This window comes from Mustela nivalis, assembly GCF_964662115.1.
Source record: "Mustela nivalis genome assembly, chromosome: 16".
NCBI lineage: Eukaryota > Metazoa > Chordata > Mammalia > Carnivora > Mustelidae > Mustela > Mustela nivalis.
The window spans coordinates 55,500,769-55,527,697 of NC_139035.1; the positions used below are offsets into that span (position 1 = coordinate 55,500,769).

Genomic DNA, 26,929 nt, shown 5'->3' on the forward strand with positions numbered 1-26,929 from the left:
TAACCAGTTCAGTGGTGACCTAGGAAGAGGATAGGAGTCTTAACGGATTTGAAGAGTATGGAAAAGAAAGTCAATGAAGAAGAGAGTTACAGTCTCTGCTTAACTTAAGAGTCTTCTCAGCCACATAACCAGACATTCAATTGCAAAGGACAACTTAGAGCAGTGACTTAATTCTGATACCGGAACACTGTTGGGTCCAGTGACAGGGCCTCAGAAAATAACCAAGACTACTGATCTACCTACTGGGATGCTATTTCAGTGGGAAGGAAATTTTTTTTTTTTTTAAGCATACAGTTATGTTTTCAAACATTATTATTATAACCATAGGGATGATATCATCATTAAAAAGCCTAAAGGTTGTTCTTCCTTTTCATTAAAGAAGCACTTAACCTATTAAAATTGACTGAACCTTAAGACATTATCCAATATGTGACGTTTGCCAAAAAAAAAATCCCAACCAAATAATCAAATGCCCTTTAAAATGAACTAAGGAAAAATAAAACTTAGCAAATCTTGAATTCAGAAATACCTCATATGTAGTTCTTTCTCTCAGGACCACCACCATTCATACAGAGCGCTGTGCATATCAACTGAAATAGACTTTAACTTCCTAAACTAACGGACTGTAAGACAGGTCACAGTCACAAACTCATGTCAGCGGCCATCAGAAGAGGAAACCTACCCCCTCAGAGGAGGTAATTTGATGGAGCTAAACAAGCTAAACAAATACTCCGCTATGAACACGTAAAACCAATAGTAGATATTCTAAACACAACAGAAACCTACGTAACAAGGATGGGACTAGTCATGGGGATGCAGAGCCATTTATTTACAGGAGTCAGACTGAAAACTACTTAAAAGGGTATTTTTAAGACTCTTCTGATGAAGGAGGAAAGCTTAAGTGATTATGAACAGAGCAACATACCAGGCAGGAGGAAGTAAGAAGCAAGTCTTCCAGGTGGGACTGATTTCAAAATCTAAGAAGCAAAAGTTGTTTGATCCTGCTTGGTGCTATTATATGTTTTTGTTTTTGTTTTTTCTTACATATGAAAGACTGTGAAGCCACATGTCATGTCATTAAAAATCTTCCCGAGGGCCTGACTGGCTTAAGTTGGACAATCTCCAAGTGGGCAAGGGCCACCCTCTCCTGCCCACTCTCGAAGGCTTGCCTGCCTGCGGCTGCCAGCAAACACCACACTACTTCATGCCATGCTTCCTCGTTCATGCTTTTTCTTTTGTCTGGAGCGTCTGCCCCACTCTCTCCATGTGGACAACACCGACAACCACTTCCGGAAGATGGATTTCAGGTCCCAGTCCTTGAGGGGTCACTCCCAGAATTCTGTGAGATCCATTTACTGTACCCATTTCTACCCGACAGCTCGGCTTCATCTTTTAGTCCACAGTTAACACCATTTCCTTGCTGTTCTGAAGCTGGGTGAGGTGCCCCTTCCTTTTTTTGTGTTCAGTTAGCACCTCTTTCCTAAAACTTGGCCCATTATGCTGCCATTCTCTGTATCTATTTCTGTAATTAGAGTGTAAGCTCTTCGAAGGGCAAAAACAAAACTTACCCATCTTTCTAGATTTTATACTTAGCAAAAGGTTGACATACAGGTGCTACCTACTAAAATGTAAGCTCACAAAGATAGGGATTTTTGTCTGTTTCAGGCTGTTGGAGTTATCACCAAACATAGAGAATGATGCCTGGCACACACTACTTAATGTTTAAATAAATACTTCCTTAACAGAAATGAACTGAATGATTGAAAGACGCCCCGTTGTTCTACATGCTCTAAATGTTCCCAAACTTAAAAATATAACATGTGCATAACTCTGTAAACCAAGGGGTTTAAAATTTCGGGAGCCTGGGTGGCTCAGTGGGTTAAGCCGCTGCCTTCGGCTCAGGTCATGATCTCAGGGTCCTGGGATCGAGTCCCGCATCGGGCTCTCTGCTCAGCAGGGAGCCTGCTTCCCTTCCTCTCTCTCTGCCTGCCTCTCTGCCTACTTGTGATCTCGCTCTGTCAAATAAATAAATAAAATCTTTAAAAAAAAATAAAATTAAAAAATAAAAATAAAATTTCTATATAGCTGTAGAGTTCTGTATTTATGAATAGGAAGGCTATTTAGGCAAGTGAAAAACCTAGAGCAGAATCAATTAATTATAAGTAAGCAAACACTCTAAAAGAGAGTCTAAGAAAATGTGGAAATAACTTCAAGGAAAATTTTTTTCAAATGAATTTGTGCCAGACAACTTGGTAGGCAATGGTTTTTATGTCTCAATTATTCCTCACAGAAGCCGCATCCCTTCTTTACTAGACATTCTAGGGCAGTTAAATAAGGTCAAAGATTTTACTTCTCTTTCTTGATGTAAGCACTGTACCACTCAGATCAAATTAACAAAGCTTTCATTTACTTGTATTCAATTAATCTAGTAACAGTCAAGTTTCTATTAATGAGTCTATACTACAGCTAAGCTTATGTCTGACTTAGTTTCGTAGAAGCACACAAAGGTTTCGCTCATCATACTAGGATATAATTTCCCTTTTATCAAGGTCATTTGGCACCACCTTTTCATCTGTAACTGCAGAGATGATCATTTCATTGATAAATATGAGAAAAATACAAAGAGTACAGACATATTAGAGTCCCTGAGCCCTTGGCTTTTATTTAAGCATTGACCTAAGCCTGTACTACCTCCTTTGAAAGGCACAAGAATTAATTGTACCTAAATCTAAGTTTTACAAGTGGCTTCTAACACACTGGATAAGATACATTTAACTCTCTAAAGATGAGAAAATAAACAGCCATATTTCTCAGATCCCAGGGAAAAGAATCATTAAGTCTCAAGCACCAGGCTTTTATTTAGCTGTCAAGGATCAGAGGGAATAGCAATTGAATGGAAAAGGCACTAGACTTACACACCTCTCTTCAGTTTGCCAGAGCCCACCAATACAGAGGACAGAGAAAATAACATTCTTACAGAAAAATGCCTGAATTCTCTATAAACTGTAACAGTGCTTCTGTGGTCAATACTAGTTGAGAAAGATTAAGGCAAAACTGTGCACAGCACATACCCAGAAGTTTTCACTAGAGGACCAGAAGAGAAACTATGGTTCATACAATGTCTTTATACCTCTTGCTTACTGATCAGAAAAAGTGCTTAAAATGCAAGTATCTCATTTCCCACATTATACATTTAAACTTCACTTACCCACTCCACTCAAGTCATCTACTCGCCCACTGACCTTCCCCAGGTACACAAGGCACCTGCAACATGCAAGGGTTTGTGGGAATGCAATATTGCTTTACTCAGATGTGGAAATTGATGGACACAATGGGACAGTAGTATTTGGCCAGTAAACATGTTTTTTTTTTTCCTCCCTTTCTTTTTCTCTTTCTTTCTTTCTTTCTTTCTTTCTCTCCCTTCCTTTTAGCTATCATAGTATCTTAAAACGTTTTGAATTTGAATACCTTGAGCTAGGAATGCCCATTCTAGCATGCAGTGAGGTCCTGAACACAAAGCTACTTTGTATATATGTGTGTATGTATCTGTGTATTATCTGCCTGGCCCCTGAAGGCATCTGAGCTTTGGACTCCTGAAATGAATGAGTAATAACAGCTCCTTTACAGTTCACAAAGTCCTATTACATACCTTATTTCATCTTACCTTTTATTATCCCTATTTTAGGGATGAGGAAACTAAAGCTCAAAAAGTGATTTCTCCAAGGTTACACAGCCAGTAAATCATGGATCTCAGAGAACTTTTTCCGATTTCCAGTTACATGGTTTTTGCTTGCACTCTACCAGAAGGGGCTAACACATGGTTCTATCAGTCATGACTGAATGACAGGAGAGATGCCTTCTGGTAGGGAAGTTTCCAGATAAGGTTTTAATTAAAATGTATTTTGATGAATGAGCAAGATTTCCACAGACCGACATGAAGTGTGATGTCGCAAATAGTAAAAATAGTTGGAACAAAGTGACAAAAGCTGGGAAATGGTAAGGCACAATCAGGATGTATCGACCAGAGAGAATCAGGACACAGAGATGGAAAGATGAGCAGAAGCCCTAATGGCAAAGACCTAGACAGGAGAAAGGAGTTTACATGCTATTTGAGAAATCAAGGGGAGGCACTGAGAGATTTCAAGTTAGAAGTCAAATGGGTCAGAAGATCACATATTTAAGGAGAATTGAGGACAGAGTGGAAGAAAGTGGAAAATGAAAGGCTAAATAAGAGTTAGACTGAGTCAGTGGCCAAAAGAGTGAACTGGAGGATTGGGGAAAAATACATAGATTATTTACTGATCTCCTTCAACACATTTATTTTGCTTGGAAACAGTACAAATTTACATGGCAATTCCTCAAACTATGGCTGAAAACATTAAGAAAATTTCAGCTTCCAGGATGGATTCACATTCAACTGGAGAGAGTGCAGAAAGGCAGGTGGGGGTATGGAAAAGTCTATGGGACCAGGAATCAGCAGGTTGGCCCTGGCTCTGTCTCCTTCTACTTATGTCACTTACTTACCTTCCCAAAGCCTTAACTTCCCAAAAGGTGGGTAGAACAAACCTGTTGTCTTTCACAAAACTACCACGCAAAGATGAAAAATGGTATTATAGCTGTTGCTAAAGTCTTCATAACTGACAGTAACACAGCAAAATCCTAACACTTAAGCAATATATTGACACTGTATCATTACCCAATGTTTATAAAACCGCCAGAGGAATAACACTCCAATATGTTACTGGTATTTTAAAAAGAAAGGCAGAGCATATTGGTTTATCATTTGTTATTTCAAAGAGTATGATGTGATTTACTTTCATATTTAGTGTGATGGGAAAATCAGATTAGGAAGTACATGTGAGTCAGAGATTACTTTTCTATTTTTTTAAGATTTTATTTCTTTGACAGAGAGAGTAGGCAGAGAGGCAAGCAGAGAGAGAGAGAGAGAGGGGGAGGAGGAAGCAGGCTCCCTGCCTAGCAGAGAGCCCGATGCGGGACTCGATCCCAGGACCCTGAGATCATGACCTGAGCTGAAGGCAGAGGCTTAACCCACTGAGCCATCCACGCAGCCCCAGTCAGTGATTACTTTTAAAGTTTCTATAGCTAGCTAAATTTATGAAAACTTGGCATTTGCTAATACAGAAATTAACTTGTTAAGTCCAAATGAATATTATACTTTATATTAAAGAAGCCATATATCAAAAACGTTATTAGGTTCACAGCTTAAAAAAAAAAAAGCAGCACTATTTTTAGATAAATAAGTAAAAACTGTAATTCACGTCTCATCTTTGCCTTAGAAAACATGTGTTTTCTTCACCATGTAGTTAGCCCAAACAATGAATGTAGTTAGCTCAAAAAATGTGGCTCTTCTGGCCACAAAAATTACCTTTTTAACTGCTAAATTAATCACATGGTATCTTATCTATTCGCAGTGATACAAATTTGCTAAGGAGTTGCAGGTTTAATTCAAATTAATGTCACTTTCATTTCTAATAGTATCCATTCCAAAAATCTATTTCAGAATTTTGATAGAATATAAAAAGTATAGACAACACCAAACCTCAGAACATGTTAATTGCAAACATATTTTTATGTAATTTGTGGGCAAGTCAACTGATTCTTACTTTCTCTGGGATGGCGGAGATAGAAAAAAAGAAAAAAAAAAAAAGAGTACCACTCTGAACTTCACTGTGGAATATGTATAGGAAAGTATAAAATTAAAATGACATGAGTCGGTGTTCACCATATAGTACTTGAAGGATTTATTTTAAGTCTAATGGTAATTTAACAGTATAAAGAATAAGAGATACTCACATATCATATATGAAATTAAAAACATCACAATGATTGCATTCTAAAACACAGTATATGTGAAAAACCAATGTGACTGCACGTTCAGTAGACATTAAAAGAGAATAATCTGGGTGCCTGGGTGGCTCAGTGGGTTGAGCCGCTGCCCTCAGCTCAGGTCATGATCTCAGGGTCCTGGGATCGAGTCCCACATCGGGCTCTCTGCTCAGCAGGGAGCCTGCTTCCTCCTCTCTCTCTCTCTGCTTGCCTCTCTGCCTACTTGTGATCTCCCTCTGTCAGATAAATAAATAAAATCTTAAAAAAAAAAACAACAAAGAGAATAATCTGAAATGTATACACAGAAATTAAAAAGTATATCTGAAGATTAGTAAGAGGAAGACCTCTTTGTGGGAAATAGACTGAACATAGCTGGTTATCTCTGTTTCCTTTCAATGCCATTTTTGGGTTACTGCAATCAAAAGAAAATAATAGCAGACAACCAATATGATCAATATCTAATCCTAATTCAAATGGGCATTTCCTCTTTTATTACTAAATACTTACATGAAATGATGGCACAACCCCATGTATTTCTTTCTCCTCTTTTTGATTCCAAAATGGATCTATGGCAACAATCATCAGCCTCCTAAGTGCTTGTTTTATGAATCTGGCCCTTAGTCAAGAAGTTACACTGAAAAGTCTTTTAATCTCCTTCTGAAAAGAATTTACTGGATTGCATTTAAGTTCAAGTTCAAGGGTATTAAAATGTACAAAGGAGAGTGAAAAAGGTGCTAGGTTATAGATTTTAACTTCTTAACTAGAAAAATGACTCAAAATAGATTTTCTAATTTACAATGAATCAAAAGAGAAAACATTAGACCATAGCAAAAGTGGCACAAATGTATCAAAAACCAAATGAATAAACATTTGAGGAGATTTATTATTAGAAATTGCAATAAATTTTGGAAAGATGAATTGATTTTAGTTAAAAGGTATAACTGACAATTTATTGGGCGGGAAGATGCATTATTTTCCAATTGTTATCCATCTACAGTAAAACTGATTTGTGTCCTATTGTATTTTATGGAAAAGGAGAGTGCAACTTTCAGTGATTTAGATTAAATGTATTAATCATAACCAGGCACTGTGAACTATATATCTACTATTAAAGAAGATTTTTGACATTTAATTCTGTAGCAATATTTTGGCTCTGTACCACTCTTCCTAAATCCAATTCCTGCTACAGTTGGCAGATTTCTCCCTTTTAATTTTATGAGGCTTAAAGTAGCATTTAACCACCCATGCGGTAAATAATGCGGGATTAGAAATATTTAGTGTTTTGTTTCCCTTTCAAGAGTGGTAATCCATCAAATCCAAAAATGTTCTCTAAAATTTTTCTATATTTTTGGCAATCTCTAATATATGATATCATAAAAACTATAAAATTAAATAAAATGCATCACACAGCCAGAATAGATCTGCTTTTCTAAAGAACTGCCTTAACCTGAAAGAACACAGGTAAGAAACCTCTTTGAACCAGAGATGTGGAATCCTCACTGAAACACAATACAAAATAAAATAAAAAATATGGATTAAAACCAGGATGACTAGATTAGAATCTTTTAATTTTATTCCCTCAGGTAACAAATCTTAATGAGGGTGTGCAAATAACTTTGAAACAGCTTAACCATTTAATATCTTTCTAAAACCAACACTCTTGCAAGACAAGGTATTAGAGTTATATAGGAAAACAATGACTGAACACGTAAGATGTGCTGGATATTCGGCTAAGAGCTCATAAAAGTGAAAATAAATTTTAAGTTTAGTCCATCTATCACATGATGCAAATTTACAAATAAATTTAACAATTTTTTAAAATAAGCGAGGCACAAGACAAAAATGAACTGATTAACCTATGGAAGTTAATATTCTAACTCTAATTTTTAATAGTTCCAGAACATTTTTATATTTAACATGAGCTTAAAAATGATTAAAAACTTCAGTTAAAAGGTATAGTCTGTTATTAAGTCAAAATAACCACCAGAAGTAAAACTGACTTTAAACAAAATCAAATACCAATTTTTAAAATTTTAATTCATGTAATGTTAATTCTGGTTATTAGTGAATCCAAATTATTACAATAATAACATTATAACTGCATGCGGTACTTTGAGATCTATCAAAGTAATAAAGTAACCTGTCACACGAGTAATTATCTATATTTAATCCATATATAAAACAAATGGCCCAGAAATGAGTAAAGTCTGTAACTCACTCAAGACACGTTGATGCCATATATCCATGGTGAGAACATCTAATTTCTTCATACATATTCATATCTTAATTCACTTTTAACAAAGTTTATGATTATGACTGTTGTGGAAACAGTGTATGCCCTTCTAGTGTCTCAATGAAATCAAGAATTACCGACCAGCAATAAGATAATCTAAAAAGAAAACATGTATGTGCGTGTTTGTGGAAAAGCCCCTTCTAATGTATAAAGTGTCTGCTTTGCCCTCCCTGCCCTTCACAGTGCTACACTATAGAGCTGGGAGTTACATGTTGGGAAAAAGAGGAGGAGGGAACTCCTCTAGTCAGCTAGTCAGCTAGCACCTCAAGGGGCATTCCAACAGAAATAAAGGCACTTCAACTACAAACATAAGATGCAATATACACAATAACGTGTCAGCAAATGTGTTAGCAAGATATACAATACATGTAGTGATTTGTTGAAGAAACAAGATGACTAAGATTTTGTTTAATCAAGAAGAATTAGATTAATTGGTATTTCCGATGAAGAGTCAACACCGAAGGTTGAGAATGTACTATTATTTTATAAAGCCATCCAAGGAAGTAGACTAGGGAAAAGTCATGATATTAATAAATATCAAAAAGGCTAATACCAAGTTTGTAGCATGAATCAAATTATTTATTTCAATACAATCAGCAACAATTTGGAAGTGCGAATTAAGAATTTGATGACAAAAATTCTTGACTCCTTCCTCGAAATGAGGATCCAATCAAATTTTGAAGAGGACGACTTTTACAACTTGACAAGAAATTTCAGTTTTAAGCCCTGTGGTATTTTCAAGACATATCACTGTAGCTTTAGTGAACAATACAGAAGAGAGTACAAACTTCTGAAAATTTTTGTTTGTAAAAGGGTTGAAATTGAGACCTAGCTCTGATCCTTCTTAATGAAGCTAATGCTTTGAAAATCTGTGAATCCATAAAATGGGAATTCGCAAAGTACTTATATTACAGGATGGATGGAGATTGTTATAAATTATCAAATGCTATTTAAATTTTTATTGCTGCACTAACCTTTCTGGAGAGGAAGAAAACCCCACCGATAGGTAACAGAAAATTTACCTTCTAATAGATTGGAGAAAGGAAAGTTTTAAATGTCAGAAAAGACCTAGTAAGTTAAGTCAACAGGCTAAATCAAAGGACAGAAGAGAAAACACATCAGTTAGAAGTGAAGAGTTGACAGGAGGAACGGAGAGCATATTTACGTGATGGAAACTCTTACACGGAAAAATAGAACAGAGATCCAATTCAACACATTCAACTTAGTCAAGGAAACTCAGACTAACCCGCCCATTATACTCGCGAAACTGACCAATGAGGCCCAGACATTTTTTGAGAAACTAAAATTTAAGTGTAAATATGTTTTTTACTCTTGAAGGAGAGGCTGTATAGCTTGGGGATCCATGGAGATCTGGCCATGAGGCCAGAGTTCATATTCTGACACTCACAATTACTAGCTGTGGCCTTAAACAAGTCATTTAAGCCATCTGTTCCTGTTTCCTGGTTTAGAAGACAGAATAATATTTACCCCAGTAGCCTTTTTATGAACATTAAATGAATTAAAATACATAAAGAGATTAAAACACCTGGCAAATAATAAGAACTCAGTAAATGTTAGGCAATATAACCAATAGTATAAAATATTTCAGTCCTTTAATATTAGTCACATAAAAGCTGATCTGAAAAATAAATTATTAATACATTACAATGAAATATTATGTAGCCAAATGAATGTAAAACAAGTATAATTTACAATCGCTCTGACTTTAAGACTTATTTTATTTTAGAGAAAGAGAAAGAGAAGGGAGAGTGGGGTTGGTAGGGAGAGGGAGGAGGAGGGAGAGAATTTCAAGCAGACTCCTCACTGACTGCGGAGCCCAATGTGGGGCTTGAGCTCAGAACCCTGAAATCAAGACATGAGCTGAAACCAAGAGTTGGATGCTTAACCCACTGAGCCACCCAGGCGTCCTTCTGACATGTTTTTAAAGTGTAAACACTGAGGTGCAGAGGAACAGATTTTATCTTTGCACAGATGGGTATGGGAGACACTCGGTACTTTTTTGTCCTGTTTAACTTTTAAAACCAGGGTATCTATTACTTTTTTTTTTTTTTTATAACAATGAAAACGACAAGAAAAGGACACTAGGTAAGACTTGCCAATACACATAACCCACCCATCATACATGGATTTCAGCTCCTCCCAACGCCTTATAACATGACTTGGAAGAGTAAAAAGGCAAAATTCCATGTCCTAGGACAAAGAGAATAGGAAAGAAGGTATCACCCAATAAGGTACTTCAACAAAATTACACATGAAAACCAAAGCTGGCCATTCATCCTTGTTTAGTGTAAGATGGGTAGGGATAGAGTGGCAATAAAAAGCAAGCTGACTAAAGCAGCAGACTTCAGAAAGGTTCAGAAATTGGAGGCGCCAGACACCTTCGAAACAGGGAGTCTATTAAAAAAAAAAAAAAAAAAAAAGTTGATCCTCTGATCCCAATCCTTAGCCACGATCTTAACATGTTACTACTGTTCCCCTTCAGCACAGCAGAAGCTCAAAATTATCATGTAAATATGCTAAACTATAATAAACACTGGGTATTCATATATGCAACTGACGAACTCTACCTCTGAAACTAATTATATACTCTATGTTAACTGAATTTAAAAAGAAAACTAAAAAAGGAAGAAAACTTAAAAAATAGTTAAATAAAAATAAAAATGTTATACTATAAAGAGGCCATAATGGATGCGTGACATGATAAAACTTTACTAGGTCAGGGGAATTCAGTGAAAGTCAGCATACTGAGTGCTCCGTCTTCTACTTTGCAATTAGAACGTTGCCAGGGGACTCAACACTGTCCACTTGCCACCTCTGAAGCAGGAGATTACTTATTAGATTATTTCCAAGGGAAATCCCTACTCAATAGCAACATCTAAGGATTCTCCAACCAAAAGGTACACAAGCCCTGTATCTGCACAATTCAGCTTTTCTCTCGTGCTTTGTCACATGAAATCCCATCTGCCATCACATCACGGAATACATACATAAAAGGACAAATTAAAAACCATGAAGAATTTAGACACTACTCTTGGTAGGAAAGGATGTTACTTAAGGTTGAACTGGCTTCATAACCAGCGGTGGAAAACTCCCGAAAAAACAGAGGGTGATAACCAATAATCTCCACCAACATTCTCAAAATTATTAAGCACATCCTATGGGCCGAGCTGGATTCCTGCCATGGGGGTGCTCTATGTAATTGTAGATATAATACAAACATAAGCAGAATAAATAATAAAACAGAGACAGGAGGGGTAATGCCATTTCAGAAGATGGAACGATCTCTTAAAAATGAAGAGCTGGAGAAGGTTTTGAAGAAAAAATAAAGAATCTTCCTTGAAGATTCTCAACTCTTCCTTGAAGGGTATGAATCTAACAGTAAGGAGAGAGATGCATTGTTGTGAGTAAAGCTGTAGTATGAAAGAATGTGGCTGAACAGGAGAAAGCTGAAGGACGCATGGGCGTGTTGAGAACATAAGATCATCTGGAAAGGAGTAAAGTGGGGGAGCCTGGGTGGCTCAGTGGGTTAAAGCCTCTGCCTTCGGCTCAGGTCATGATCTCAGGGTCCTGGGATCAGTCCCACATCGGGCTCTCTGCTCAGCAGGGAGCCTGCTTCCCCCTCTCTCTCTCTGCCTGCCTCTCTGCCTACTTGTGATTTCTCTCTGTCAAATAAATAAATAAAATCTTTAAACAAACAAACAAACAAACAAACAAAAAACATTTACTTGGAGTTACATGTGATACGGATCAGAGGAAGAAAAACTGGAAGACAGACCAGGGATAAACCTAATGTGTTATCAAAATGGAATGTTAGGAGTAACTACCCTAAGGCACTGAAACAAAGGGGCTAACAGGACAGAGAAATAAGATTCTGACATGGCTAGATGTGGGAAGAGTGAAGGATTAAAGAGAACACATAAACTTAAATTTAAATTAAAGATGAAAAGCCACTTGGGTTTTGCTTCTCTTAACCAATGTTCGGTCTCCCCTCTCGTCTTTCCCAGTTAATTTTTATTAACTGAACAGTAAGGTACTGAGGATAAAAGTGTATCTTACTTAGTTTTGTATTCCTGGCCTTTTCCACAACAAAGACATCCTGATCCTTCATGACGTGTGTACCAATAAACCAAGATATCTGTGGCTGAAAATACACAGGCAAGACACCAAGCTTCTGAGTCGGATATAACAGACACTTATTTATTCATCCAACAAATGATATAAGACACTCTTATAAAGTGTTTCTGTGGATCAAAAAATTAGAAGAGTCTATAAAAAACACATGTAAATGAAATGGAATGGGAGGAAGACTAAGTAATTGTTACTTTTGAAAGACTGTAGATTCTAAAGAAGTATTTCTTAATACAAATCTGGAAGACCTCAAAAAGACCAAGTGCTTGCTATTAAATATTACTACAATTACACTGCAACCTAAAGATGAATGCACCTGCAACGCTATCATGGTGAATTGCCTACAGCCAATGATCAGATTTCAATATGACGTTCTAAGAGGAAGATGCTGTATTGGGGCTGGCTCAAGTCATGGCTTCTTTTGCATCCAAACAGATCATGAAACTTCTACTTTTATTCCCTCAGGAAGCACTTGCCGATGTTTTAGACAACTGTCATTTAAAAACAGAGATTGTACAGGTTTTACTGGCTTAAAATATTTATAAATACCTGTGGGCATGCATCTCAGGTTTTGTCAGAATCCTGTCGCCCAGATGACAGGCAGCAAATACCTGCTTGGCATTTTCTAACTCTAGTACAGGGAACCCCTTATATTAAGGACTTCTTTGTGAATTCTCAGTTGTTCAAATTGACCTTCAGTTGGAGGATTTGCAGGTGACTTCAATATAGAAAGTGCTTATTAAATATTATTTGGAAGTGTTCTACCCATCATTGATTTTGAACTTTTCTCATATAAGATATCTGACATATTTGAAGGCAAATTAGAAAACTGAGTTTTATAGACCATCAGAATAATTCTATCAGCAACATAAAAGGCAGAAAACCAAAGTTGAAGCTTTGAAGAAGGTGAAATGTTTGCAACATTTCTGTTTCTCCGATTTGAGTTAAAAAAAGAAAAAAAAAAAAGAAAGAAAGATACAAGAAAACTGAAATGGGGACTCTGGCAATGTCACCACCATTTTAAAAAGCAACAAGGAAGAGGGGTATTGAATCTCGATCTGTGCAATCAAATAGTTACCAATCTAAAGAAAGAACATTTTAGAACGTATTTTAAAGGTTTCTCAGGATATGAGAGTAATTTAAAAATGATAAACATAAACCTGACATTTTCTAAAATCATTTGCTTTTAAGGAGATTAAAAAAAAACCCAATTTTTAAACAAGCCATTTTTCTTTACTAACAATGTACTAACCTAAGAACTTATGCACAAATGGCAAAAAGAAAAAAGATTTAAAAAAAAGAAAGCGTGGCAGTTCATGTACTTTTAAAATGTAATAGAACAGAACCATATTCACCCTGCACAGTATTTAAGTGGCCACAAAAGCATAACTACTACACCACAATATCAAATTTCAAAACAGACATCATGATGAAATCCAAAGAAGTAAACCAAACACTACATAAATATTTGGCACCTGAAAACTTTTAGTATTAAAAAAAAAAAAAAAAATCAAAAAAATTTTAAATTGTTCCTTGTAAATAAAATGACATTCTTTTGCCTGTGCAGGTCTACCTATAGTGACATTTAAAAACTGTGATCAGTCTGGTCAGGAAATAGGAGAACTGCCTAGGACCTACCACAACCTCTTGAATACACAGGTTTGAGTAATGTACACCCTGTTTCTTTTCCCAGGCTGTGACAAGAGTGATGAGAAGCAAGCACTAGAGTAGCCAAGGCTGAAAATTATTGCAGCCTGCAAATCCTATCACCTCCAATCATCTTCACGTTCCCATCACCCTGTTCAATCTTCTCCACGGCCATTTCTATTTACTGACCCTCCTCTCCTTACCGGGTTTATTTATGCTCATTAAAATAGAAGCTCCTGGAACCTTGTCTGCCTTGCTCACTACTTTGACTGCCATGGCCTAGAACAGTACCTCAAACACAGTCAAGACTCAGTATTTTTTTGAATGAATGGATACTACTCAAAAGTTAATCAGATTATTGAATCCAGAAAAATATAGGGGTTCAGTGTACTGTGAATCCCATCTACTGGGGGGACAGGGACAGACCTTAGATCCCTAATCTTATAACCACTTAATGTACCCTTTATACTGCTATCCATGTGATCTCTTAAGACAAATCTGATTAGCTTAATCATCCCTCCCCCCACCCGACATTACATCAGTTCACATGCATTCCCATGGACCAGAGTTGGACATGATCTAATTCCTGCCTACTTTGCCAAACAAACCCTGTCTACCATATACTCCTCCACACAAGCACACGTTATATATATACTACGGCAGCACTGGATTCCATTTCCTGAATATTCCATGCTGTGTTATAAATTTAAGCCTTGCCAACCATGCCTATCTGTCTGCTAATTCCCTCCCCAGTGAGTTGGGCTAACTCACACCTGAAGTCCCAGCTAACAAATCCTCCTGTATGAAGTTTACCCAAGTTCCACTAAAAAGGGGTAGGAAAGGAGCAGATCAAGAGAAATACAGAGGCTATCATCATGGCTGAAGAAGAGATGTGACGCTCCTATGGACACTGTACAGGTTTGGAGAGAGAACGGGGGACCAGGCAGGGTAAGCTGAGAAAACAGCAGAAACAGAGCAAGAAAGCAAACTGGAATTGGATGATGCTGAAGACCAGGAACAAGGTACTATATACTACCTGAGAAGCAAAGAAAAAGATTGGAATGGAGGATTTGGTCCCAGGGATTAATCCGATGGGAGCAGTAGTGTCTCTTTTACTTATCATTTCTATTATGGCACACAACTTGATTGTGTTCATTCTTTAAGACAGCAAAGAAAGTTGCAGATTTTCAAAATAACTCACACTTCTGATAGCACTTGGTAACCAGAAATGAAACTATTTTATGAAGAAAATGTATTTATATTTATTAGCAACATGATAAGAGAGTGAAGAAACTTCCAGATTTCATTAATTTTGGCATAGCAAAGGAAAAACAAATTTGAGAATGTTTAAGTTGTAAATATTAATAGGATTAAATGAATTAAAATATATAAATATAGTGTCTGGCATGTAGTAAGCATCATTGTAAGTCATTACTAACATTCTCTTTGCTAGGTTCCAGATTTCTGAAGTATCACAAACCCAAATGACAAGATACAAAACCAGGCCAATTCCAGTGGTTGAGTAGTCAGAAAAGCAAGGACAATTTAAACAGGTAGATAAAAACTGTAAGTGGTCAAATTTGGCATTATTAAAATACCAAGGCTGAATACGTTTTGTATTCTTTCCTAATGGATTTTAAAAGCTAAATATGGAGAACAGAATATGAATTCAAATTCTTGTTGAATAAATTAAAAAATATAATCTGTACTATTAAATATGTAAATATTCCACTTTTTATAAAGTATAACGTGATTAAGACTAAATATCAATATTAGCATTGATATTACTTTTAGTGAAATAGAATGAAAAATCATTAGATTCAAATTTTCAAATATTATAGGTATTAAATTTACATATGTAAAATGTAAAAAGAATGACACCAAAATAGAGAATTTTAAATCAAACAAGAGACACTATTAAAATGTCTTTTGTAGAAGAAATATTTATTATAATTCTACTGAGCAGTACTTCTGTATGATACAAAATTTACTTTATCCCCAAATAAGTTCTAAGAAGAAAGTATTCATTTCTCACATGAAATCTGGATCTCAAGCTGACTTCAAGATAAGATAAAAACTAAATTATTAACATACATAGTAATAGATTAGAATATATATGATATATAATACATATTTAGAATATTCTAAATATATATTCTTGGATTCTGCATAGTATCTAAAAATGGTTAAAGGATGCAAATAATCAATTCACGGAGATTATAATTAAGCATTTAGTTATTAAATTCCTCTGAAAAATATTAGATGATTAGCACACTGTCAAGAGTACAACTGATGACACACATCCTATGTATTTTTAAAAAATCATTTTAAATTTGTTTTCTATCAAAAAATTTCTTAGACTAGTCTAAGAGAAAAGTTCATGTAGTTCCCTTATATAAACCAAATCCATTTAAAATGGCCCTTCTGTTGTAAAAGGCTGTAGATCAGACTACATATTCCCACTCCAGTATCCCAAGAAACAATAAAACAAAGGTTGAGCAAGACTTACAGAGTAAATCATTATAGTATCATTATCATTATCAATATGACACTTATGAAATCTGGTCTGGTCTTTCATGATATACTTCAGAGAAAGAATATATATACAGTATTTCCTTCTCTTACACAATGAAATAACTCAAGATTCTAAACAGATATAAATTATTTTGAGGGCTATTCATTGTTGAATGTAATGGTATGCTTACTTGTACAGAATGACAATTTAAATTAAGGGTTAATGTTCACCTTTTTTTTTTTTTTTTCAGATATTTAACTTGAGAAACATGTATAAATCAGATTCATTTTCTTTGAGAGAATAACCACTACCATCACCACTATAGTTGTTCTCATTTCATCTATACAAAAAAAAAATCAAAACCCAAACCAAAACAAACAAACAAACAAAACATGGACCTAAATGATGATAAAATTTTTAAACAGAAACTTACAACCTTTACGTGCAATTCCTAATGTAATATTAACATTGGATTTTAGGTACTATGTTTTAAACGGAGTCATTTATTTCCTGATTTTTTTTTAACAGACCACTCAATTTGAATATTAACACTTCTTCTAAGACCATCAGTTTAAAAACTTTAAAAAGAAAAAAACTCTCACCTATAGGAAACAATTAGGATGCTTAGGGTTAGGCTATATTGGCTAACTGAAATGCTGTGGTTAAGTCAGGATAACTGGATTCACTTTGTAAGTACCATATCCCAGAACAGATTCTCTGATGGATCATTATTCTGAGGATTATTCACTCCAAACCGTACTTGATGCAAAAATTCTGGAAATACAGGAGATTCACCCTGCATCTTCTGGATAATGGCCCCAGAATATTCCTCAGAATTAATGATGATTTGCTTAATTCTCCCATAAGGGGTAAATATTAGAGGCTCACTAGCTGGGCTCCAATAAACCAGTGTGTTATTCTAACAGAAGTACAGCAATAATTAATTTTTTTCAACATTAAATTCTCAGAACTGTGACTGCATTCACCCCTCGTATATGGGCAAAATTATTTTTAAGAATCAGGTAACTCGGGACCAAAACTTCCTAAACAGTGTAAGTCTTTCTGCAAATGAACGGCCTAGTAATTGGAAGTTAGTTAGGGAGAGGTTATTTAGAACAGTTTTTAATCTGTAATTAGGGTTTAAGATGTAATACAGTGGCCCTCATCTAAGATTCATTCAAAATTATTCTTTATACACCACATTAAAGACAAAGGCTGGCTCAAATATAAATGAAGTATAAAGGTAACATAAAAGATTGCAATATAAAGCACTTTAAATATTAAAAATAAAGATGTATCATATATAAGATACGAAAAACTTAAGATTCTGCATTTTGACCTGTAATGAGATTCTGTATTTAGCATATCTGATAACAACAGTAACTATCATTTATTTAGTATATACTATGTGACAATAATGGTTCTGGACCTATGATGTACATATAATCTCATTTAATCCTGATAATACTTCTGCAGATTAAATACTATCTCTATTTAAGAGAAAGAGAAGATAAGGTTCAAGTTGTCATTAAACATAAAAAGAAGAACTAGAGTGGGGACTCACCAAGTCCAGACTTCAAAACCTCTAACCTTTTTGTAAGACCACTTTGCCCTTGACAAAACTAAACAGAGCTGATCCTCATTACTATTAGACAGTTCCACATGTGCAAATTTGCCTACTAACATGTATTTGTAACCCCCATATCAATTTTTTTAAAAAACTTTAAGTCATCTCTCTATCCAATGTGGGGCTCGAACTTACACCCCTGAGATTAAGAGTCGTATGCTCCACTGACTGAGCCAGCCAGGCGTGCCGCTCTCAAGTCAGTTCTTGTAGCGCTTCTAGGGTCATTCAGGAGCAGTGAAAATTTGTCCCCTGGTGCATGTGTGCATTCCCGACTGAGGCATGGCATATAGTAAGCATCACTGTTTCAGCTCTAACAGTGTAAACAAGTGTCCTTTTGTGGTTTATTTGGTGCCACATTTTTCAGTTTTGTGTTGGCAATTCATTGTTTTAAATGAAACCCCAAGCATAGGGCTAAAACCCCAAGCTCAGGGGGAAAATCCTGACACAGGTTCCTAAGCATTAAGAGGGCCATGATGTGCCTTAAGGAGAAATGCATGTGTTAGATCAGTATAGGTTTGTTCAGGCATGGGTTACTGGGCTGTTGGTTATGAGTTCAATATTAATGCATCAACAATATGTATTAAGTAAGGTGTTTTTAGACACAAAGACACGTAATACAAGGTTATGTACTGACTGACTGATAAAAAATGTCGTGACCAGAGCCTCACAGGAACCTAGCCTGGTATTTCCCTTAGGAGCAACAGTTCAGTATTTGCTAATCAGTTTTCAGGATGACTTTATAGGACATAACTATGGTGAACGGTAAAAAAATCCAACTGAAAACTTTTCCCCCAAGAATGTATCCATTAATATTTCAGTAAAAAGATTCTTCTCTCATTTCCTTCAAAGATAATCACTAAATCTGTGTAGTCATTATTCATCTGTGTTCGAGAAAGAAAACTTTTGTTGTTATTGGGTTTCATGGGTTGTAGCTACATGTGTTTGACTTTACTCAGAAAATTAATGTCTCTTCAAAGCAACCTGGCTTTCCAGTGTGATAATCTAAAGGAGTTAAATTTCATTCTTATTCCTTGATGTCATGGGTACTGTTTAAATATGACCATTCTGTGAGATTATGATTTTTAAGACTAGACTGTTACATACAGTCTAGACAGTATGAGCAGCAACAATAACAACAACAACACTTCGCAGGAATTTAAGAATATCAGCACAAATTGGAACTCTTACCTTTCTTGTCCAAGTCAGATATTTTATTGAAGAAAAAAAAAAAAAAGAAAATTACAGTACTTAAAAATCCAAACACGGACAATTCCGGATTGAAAGAAAGAAAACCTGAAGGAGCCCATTGTCTTCAGTAAAATTTGAATACAAGAAAATGTAGACCAGGAAAACAGTTTATGGCCTAATGCACTAGTTCCATGATAAACACACATATATAGTATATCTCCATCGAGTGAAACTTAATCACCTTTTTACAATTTAGAGAGGGAAGGCAGCTTTCACTATGGTTAAGCCGTGTATCATCAATACCATGAAGCTAGCCTATCAGATGTAATAGCTTCTATAAAATACCACAGTGAGATTGCAATAAGCCTAGAAAATGGGCTACAAATCCCAGCTATGCTCAAGCAAGCAGTGAACCAAAAATAAAAATAGGTAAAACTGAACCAAGAACTAGATAGCATTCATCTAGATTCATGATTGGTAAGGCAAAGTTCATAGGCCAAGGTTTTAAAGTGACTTATTCAGATCTCAAAGACAGTCATTATACAAAATAAAATAAAAGCATTTATGTAATTCAGAAAAAGAAAATCACGATTTTTTTTTACTCCAAAGGACATAGCACAGAAAAGCTTACTTACAATGACCAAACACCACATTACTGTACCTCTAAAATATCACTTTAAATATGCAAAGGTAAAGATACTCAAAGTTGCACTTTATCAAATTTAAGCTCTCCAGTTTAGACAAGCAATCTGAAAGATGTTACATACTTTCTGCTTAATACATTTTCTGAAATCTTTCAGATTATAATACCTTTAGGTAAAAGAAATGTCAACTTTAAGTTTCTTTCCCAATCATCATATTTAAGTTAGCCATTAAATGCTGAATTAACAATTAATCCATACAACAATATAAAAATACATGTATTAAATCACAGTTTTCATCAATGATTGGAACTTAATAAAAAATACTCATCATTTTAATATACCATTTTGAAGAATTCAAATGGCCTGAATGTTATCGAGTGTCTAAATTATACCATCAATAGAAATGTTACATTTTCCCCTCTGCTTGTGAAAATGAGCTCATGCAGTATTTCTGACACTCACGGTGACACGTATGGTCTGCCAAGGGTGTGCAAGCAGGTCTCACTTTTAAACATGACAATATGATTCAGAGGCATACAGTATTAGTTGAAATACCAGCTTTCACATGATTTCCATAAGCTTGAAGCCAAAATGATAATTCTGAGTGGTTTCAGGTATCAGACAAAGCAGATAATTTAAAAAGTAATAGCAAATGATTCTACTAGCACAGACTAGTTATCACTGTGGTTAGCTTAAAACTAGGATGATCTTTTTGTAGTACAATGAACACTATACTATAAAATACAATGGGTTTGCAATACAGAGCAGATTTTCCAAGTAGAAAGCAAACTGAACAAAACAGAAATTCTAGTAAAGATTATCAACCTTACCTACTACTCATCTTAGCCCTTGTTAAAATACCCTGAGTAAAATGCAAATATATTAAATAATGCTGGTTATATAAGACTTCTCTAAAAATGAGCAATAAATGTCAATGCATCATGTTTATTTACAACAGTCAGATATGTAAAAATTGGTTCTTAACCAGTCACAATATAAACATTAAGGAATACTTATGTGAGATCTGGAAGTTTTCCATTTTCTAGCTTTTGTTAGCATTTTGGCAAAGCAAGTAATACATAAATGGATTTAATGTAAAAAAAATCATAAAAGAGAAAAATATATAAAATTTACAGTAGTTCTACCCACCCTGGGCCAACCTAGATCCCTAGAAAGCCTCCCCAACCACATTCACTTCTGACTAAAGGAAGAATACCAGTCCTCCAGCAAAAACAGCCTCATCTTTTCATCAAAGAGGCTCTCACTTCAATGATATTCCTCCAGGGGAAGAGGACAGGAGCCAGGTTCCCTCGAATGCCATTCCCCAGATGTTCAAAACGTAACTAATTTATTAGCATTAGAAGATTTGGTTTATAGGGGAATCTCACTGGTCCAGTTTGTAGCCTACAAAAAAATGGATTATTTTTAAGTATAACATTAGAATATGAATAAAGGATGAGGAAGTGGCTTTTTATTCCATAGAAATGGATACATTTCCAAACATGACAATTAAACAAAAAAGCATGCCTACCATTGAAGTTGTGGTCCCTCCTGATTTTTTAATGTTCTTGGAAGGCATTCCATGAAGGCGACTGAGTCTAGCTTGAAAACCTGGAAAATCAAAGTCCTCAATTTAGGAGATTCTATGATCACTGTTCCTATCTGTACAGAATTCAAAGTAAGTCTGAGGAAGGAAACATCCTGAACAGTAGTGGGGAAAATGCAAAACACACTTAGCAGATCTGAAGCAGCGCCTGGAAGGGCTCTTATGAGGTTAGCACGTAACTATGGCTTATTTAAGAATTAGGGTATTATTCAGGGCTTTTCTTTCCTCCTAATTTACCTTTATAACATTTCAACATTTTCACAATGGTCCTAGCAAGGAGGCAAGTCAGCCTTTCTAATAAATAGAATGCGTGATTAATACAGTAGATGAATTACGATCTGACATATGTCTTTATAGCATCTTGTGCTAAGACGCTTTCATTTTCATTTTAGCCTATCCTCTTTCAGTGGATACTCCTAGATGCACTCTAAGTCCACCATATTCAGCAGTCAGCAAGTGCTACTGACCTCTTCTTCCCGGATGCGACATTAGAGGGAAAGAACCAGTTAAGATACTTTCAAAGACAGGATCAGGTAAATTTTTGTCTAGCTCGGTAGGATCTTCCTTTTCCCACCAGGGCACAACTCCAGTGATGCCACACGCTCCACCTGATTCCTTCTCATAAAACCAGTCACTCTGTTCATCGTCACCTGTGCAAATACAAGAAATCCCCCAAAGATTCAGTTTTATTATCCAAATACACAGAGTAATCAGATTTAAAAAATGCAAGATAGCAATTAAATCTGAATTTCAGAAAAAGGATTTTTCATATAAATATATAATACCTGCACAAAATTTTTAATATGCTAAATACTGCATGGGGCACACTTATATTAAAAAATTATTTGTCATATATCTAAAAATTAAATTTAACTGGCGATCCTGTATTTTATCTGCTAACCATTTACATAATCAATACAGAAAACTTATTCTACACCACAGTTTCAAAAACAGATTTTAACACCACAACAAGAACTGCCATTAACAAAACATAAGCTGTTATATTTTAGAACCCATTAAAAAATGTGAAAAACCGTAATACTGGTTAATTCTAAGGCAGAAACTATAGAGAAATCTATTTAGGTTACTACCTTTTCCAAATTAAAGAAAAACAAGCCTTAATCTCCTACAGAGAATTAAAAGTAAAAAACTACAGAACCCGTTCTCTGCAGCTGATATGGAATAAAATTAGCTTAATTTCATGATTTGTATGGAGTGTAAAAGGGGAAACGATCATGAACAGATGTGACTAAATGAAATTAATCTGATTAAGTTCATTAAGAAATAGTTGTGAAAAAGTTGATTTTAAATGAAAAGTGACAATACCACAGAGTTTACAAAGAAACTATACTGGACTATGACAAGCAAGGTATTTTTAAAGCAAAACACTATCCATAGTTAGTTGGACTTTTGGGAATATCCATGAGTGCAACCACGGAGAAATGGTCCATTTCAAATTCAGTTCAAAATGTACTGGTGAATTGACAGTATTTTGTTTTTAAAACAAAATGTGAATCAAGAGTATTTTGTTTTTAGAACAGGGATAAGGGGGGAAAATACAGAAGAAGGCATAAGAAGATTCTAATGAAGACTTGTAGAGTCTTCATGATTCTAATTCTGGTTTATTAATAGGGTCATCACAATTGCCAAAAAGCTTTCCCTTTTACAGAAAGAGATTTCTGATTTCCAAAATCTCTTGCTACAAACATTTTTAAAAGCAAACTAGAAAAACACCAAAACTTCAACTGGAAATGGCTTTATGGGAAAGAGCTATACTTCAAGTTACGAGGGAGTGAAAAGTTTAAAGCATTTGGAAAACCAAAGCCACCAGTTTATTTCAATTGAGGATTTAATAAAAATTAATTTTAAAAAAAGGTACTTTTCAAAGCACATAAATACTTAGTACTTTTACTGAGAATTAGATTAAAATTTCCTGGAACAGGTGTAGGTACAAGAAAAGGGAGTCACTTGAAACTAATTACCCTAGATCCTAATTCCATTTGAGACGTTATTACAGAAAAAATGAGGTTATTTTATTTTTGATGTGATACACAACTTTGTTCTTAATAGGGAGATCAAACAGCTAAAGATTAAGAACCTGAGTTCTGAAGTCAGTCAGACCAGTGAGAATTGCAGTGTTTTGTGACTTTGGGGAAGGTAGCTCAACTCTATGAGCCTAAAGGTTTCACCATACCCCCCACAAAAGAATCTCCCAGGGTTTTCTTAAGAATAATATAAAATCTAAAATAAACTGAATGAGGAAAAAAAAAAAAGGCACTTAGAAATGTAAAACATAATAAGCTCATACTAAATGCTGGTATACTATCTTAAACCATTTGAAGCTTTTCAAATATGGACAGGCTTGTCCAAAAGTTTTTTCATTTTTTTTTCATTACGAAATGCAACATTTGTCGTAACTTTGAGCAGGCTCATGTATTTAAACAAGAATTGAGGTATATTATCAAGGTAGTCAAATTCACTCTGAGCTCTGAGGTTCTAGCATATTTCAGCAAAATCTCTTAACTTTACAAAGTCTATGGTCTTTAAAACAGAATATATATGGGTTTCTAAGTAAGTCAAAATGAATGATCATTTATTTTATTCCTACCAAGAGGAATGAACAGACTATGTGGAAAAAAAGCCTAAGTGGCTATCATTTTCTTTTTTTCTTCCTATCATTAGACTATAATTTAAAACTATACATCTTGGGGGTTTTTTTCCTCCTTAGAACTTACTGCTTTCCTCTAAAGATTCTCAAGAAAGGCAGATAACATTTGTAGAGTGCCTTCTGTCCTCTTATTAAGGTTTTTTCTATTTTCTTCCATAATAGGTAGTTTCAAAATAATGCCCTCCGAAACTGTGAAAAGCTTTAGGGAATCTCAAAGATGTAAAAGATCTAAGTTGTAAGACATGACTGTGTAACAGTTTACAATATTGAATTCACGAAAACTGTCTAATTACTTACAAACTAGGGAGGATGAATAAATGTCACGGCTGAATAAAAATGACAAATGACTTGTAAATCCACCTTTATTAATGCTTAAACAGTATTAAATACATTTGGAATCAGGTGGAGAATGAGAACCAGTGTCTTGTGAACTTGAGAAGAGACAAAATTGTAAAGACTGAGGTATGCAAATCTTTCTTAAGGAAGATAATCCTCCCTTAATATTATTAGCTCCACATACTAGCTTTTGGAGATAATCGATTACTTTAGGTTAGGAAGACAGGATGCCCTTCCTACTATCAAAAAGAACTAAATAAAGGGGCACCTGTGTGGCTCAGTGTGTTGAAGCTTCTGCCTTTGGCTCAGGTGGTGATCGAGGACCACATGGGATCTCTGATCAACAGGGAGCCTGCTTCCCCTCTCTCTGCCTGTCTCTTTGCCTACTTGTGATCTCTGTCCATCAAACAGGTAACAAATCTTGGGGGGGGGGGGGCGGGGAAGAACTAAAGCCCAGTCCACTAAGTAGGTGTGTGTGAGGTGAGCGGATTGCCGTCATCAACTTAGGAAGTAACTAGTAACAAGCACAACTTTAAAATGAAGACTTTTTTCCCGAAGGAATTAAAAGAAAAAAAAAAAAGAGTAAGCATTTCAGTACCTTGTCTTCCCTCATCATTGGTAAATAAGCCAGCATCAGTGCTGCTGAGACTGCTGGAGTCACTGGAATAAGGGAAAAGGGGGAAAAAAAAAAACAAAACAGATCAAAAGAACAATTGATCTCTCAGTCGTAAAATTTTAAAGAGACATGGCAGCTCAGAGATGAAACTTAAACCTGACAGAGACCTGAAAGAAAATAAGATGATTTTTTTTTTTAATCAAACTGCAAATATTCTGGTTCCATGAACTACAGAGCATATTATTTTTGGCACATAAAACCACAGGCATCTAATGGGACCCTGACAGTAAGCCAGATGTGACTGCAACGAGGGGCTGACACAATTGATGCATTTTATTATCTGCTTTCATCAAATGCTCACTGCTCCTTTCTTGTGCCATGCAATTCAGTCCAAGCCCGAACACCACCGCTCAATAAAATGGGGAAAGTCTCAATCAAAAGCAGGCTAAGCCTTTCTTCAGCACATGAAATACAAGGGCCCCGGATGAAATTACTTTTCATGACCACATTTGCAAATATTCAGGAAAAGACATTATTTAAGAATTCACAACAACGCTATTACCTGGCAAGGAAGAAAAAAGTTTACAATGGTAACAATCCACTAAATCGAAGTTAAAAATCTCTCTGAGCAAGACCAAACTATGGAATACTCCCAATATTAGGGAGGGGGTGTATAAAAAATAACAGGTTTTCCATACTTCCATAGAAGTTCAAGTATGATACAAAGTCTTATTTTACATACAAATTAAAACAAACAGCAGATATTCGACTGACATGAACCATCACTATTAGTTCTAATACAAGTCATGTGTATATGAAAATCTAGTTAGTTAAAAAAAAAAAAAACAACCACAAAAACCAGATCATGTAATAAGAAGCTTGGCCTCTAAAGAAAATTGACAATGTTCTTTAAAAATTCTCATATACTCTCTACTTCCTGCAATTCTTAATTTTAACCAATCGGGAAGCTCCCCAGGTGAATTTTATAATACTTTTCTCGTTAACAAGTACATCCCTGTAACCTGACTTACTAAACAAAACTAATCTGTTTAAAAATTAATCCGTTTTAAAAATATTTAAATTGAGAGTTCAGGATTAAAATGATAGATGAGATCTAAATCCCTCTGTTTTCTGAATATAAAATATCGTTTCAATTATTTGATTTTTAAAAATAAAAAAGTATAAGGATTTATTAAAAGGTACATTTTCCCAAGTTAGTACCTTTTTCTTTAACTTTCTTCATATTAAGGAGAACGTATCAAGCGTCCTAGACTGCACAGGCATTAATGAAAGAATACTTTCTTAAGACAATCACATCTGTAATTTCTTATTTACACACACGCATGCTCTCCTATGCACAGTGATGTCCGAGTGTCAAAAACACTTTGGAAACTTCATCCTTTTGCTGTTTAGCTGTCCAAACTACTGTTAATTTTTTTTTCCTCTTCTGTGACTATGGCATAGTGCTTTCCTGTCTGCTGGTTCAATACAACCCTAATACATGGCCTTATCCTGCATACCTTGAGTCACAATTCTTTTTCTGAAATCCTTGAGTCAGCATGATTTTATCACAATTTTTCAAATTTTGGAAAGGTGTGTTCCAAAATGCCTCATAGGGGCTTGAGGTAGCACTCCAGAATCAAACTTATTAATATATTTTTTAAAAATGAATGAATGAATATTCACATTAAATCCAGGTCAAGCTAGGTTGGGCCACAAATGAGTTAGTTTTTCACAGTTTTCAGAGTTCAGATTTATAGATAAACAACTTTGAAATGTGCAACTATGTACTT

At 35.3% G+C, this 26,929-nt stretch overlaps 1 protein-coding gene across 2 annotated transcripts in view; it reads right to left on the reverse strand.

The window, feature by feature from the left end:
* GPATCH2 (G-patch domain containing 2) overlaps window positions 1-26,929 on the reverse strand; it is a 174,020-nt gene that overhangs the window by 132,689 nt on the left and 14,402 nt on the right. The window contains exons 3-6 of one of the 2 annotated variants that reach the window (XM_082702997.1): window positions 25,119-25,180; window positions 21,984-22,166; window positions 21,442-21,521; window positions 19,268-21,314 (exon numbers count right to left, since the gene is read on the reverse strand). In XM_082702997.1, coding sequence (XP_082559123.1) covers window positions 21,282-21,314; window positions 21,442-21,521; window positions 21,984-22,166; window positions 25,119-25,180 — 358 coding nt within the window. In that variant the 3' untranslated portion in view covers window positions 19,268-21,281. Of the gene's footprint in view, window positions 1-19,267; window positions 21,315-21,441; window positions 21,522-21,983; window positions 22,167-25,118; window positions 25,181-26,929 lie in introns of those variants that run through there. The other variant, XM_082702996.1, reaches the window with a different exon arrangement.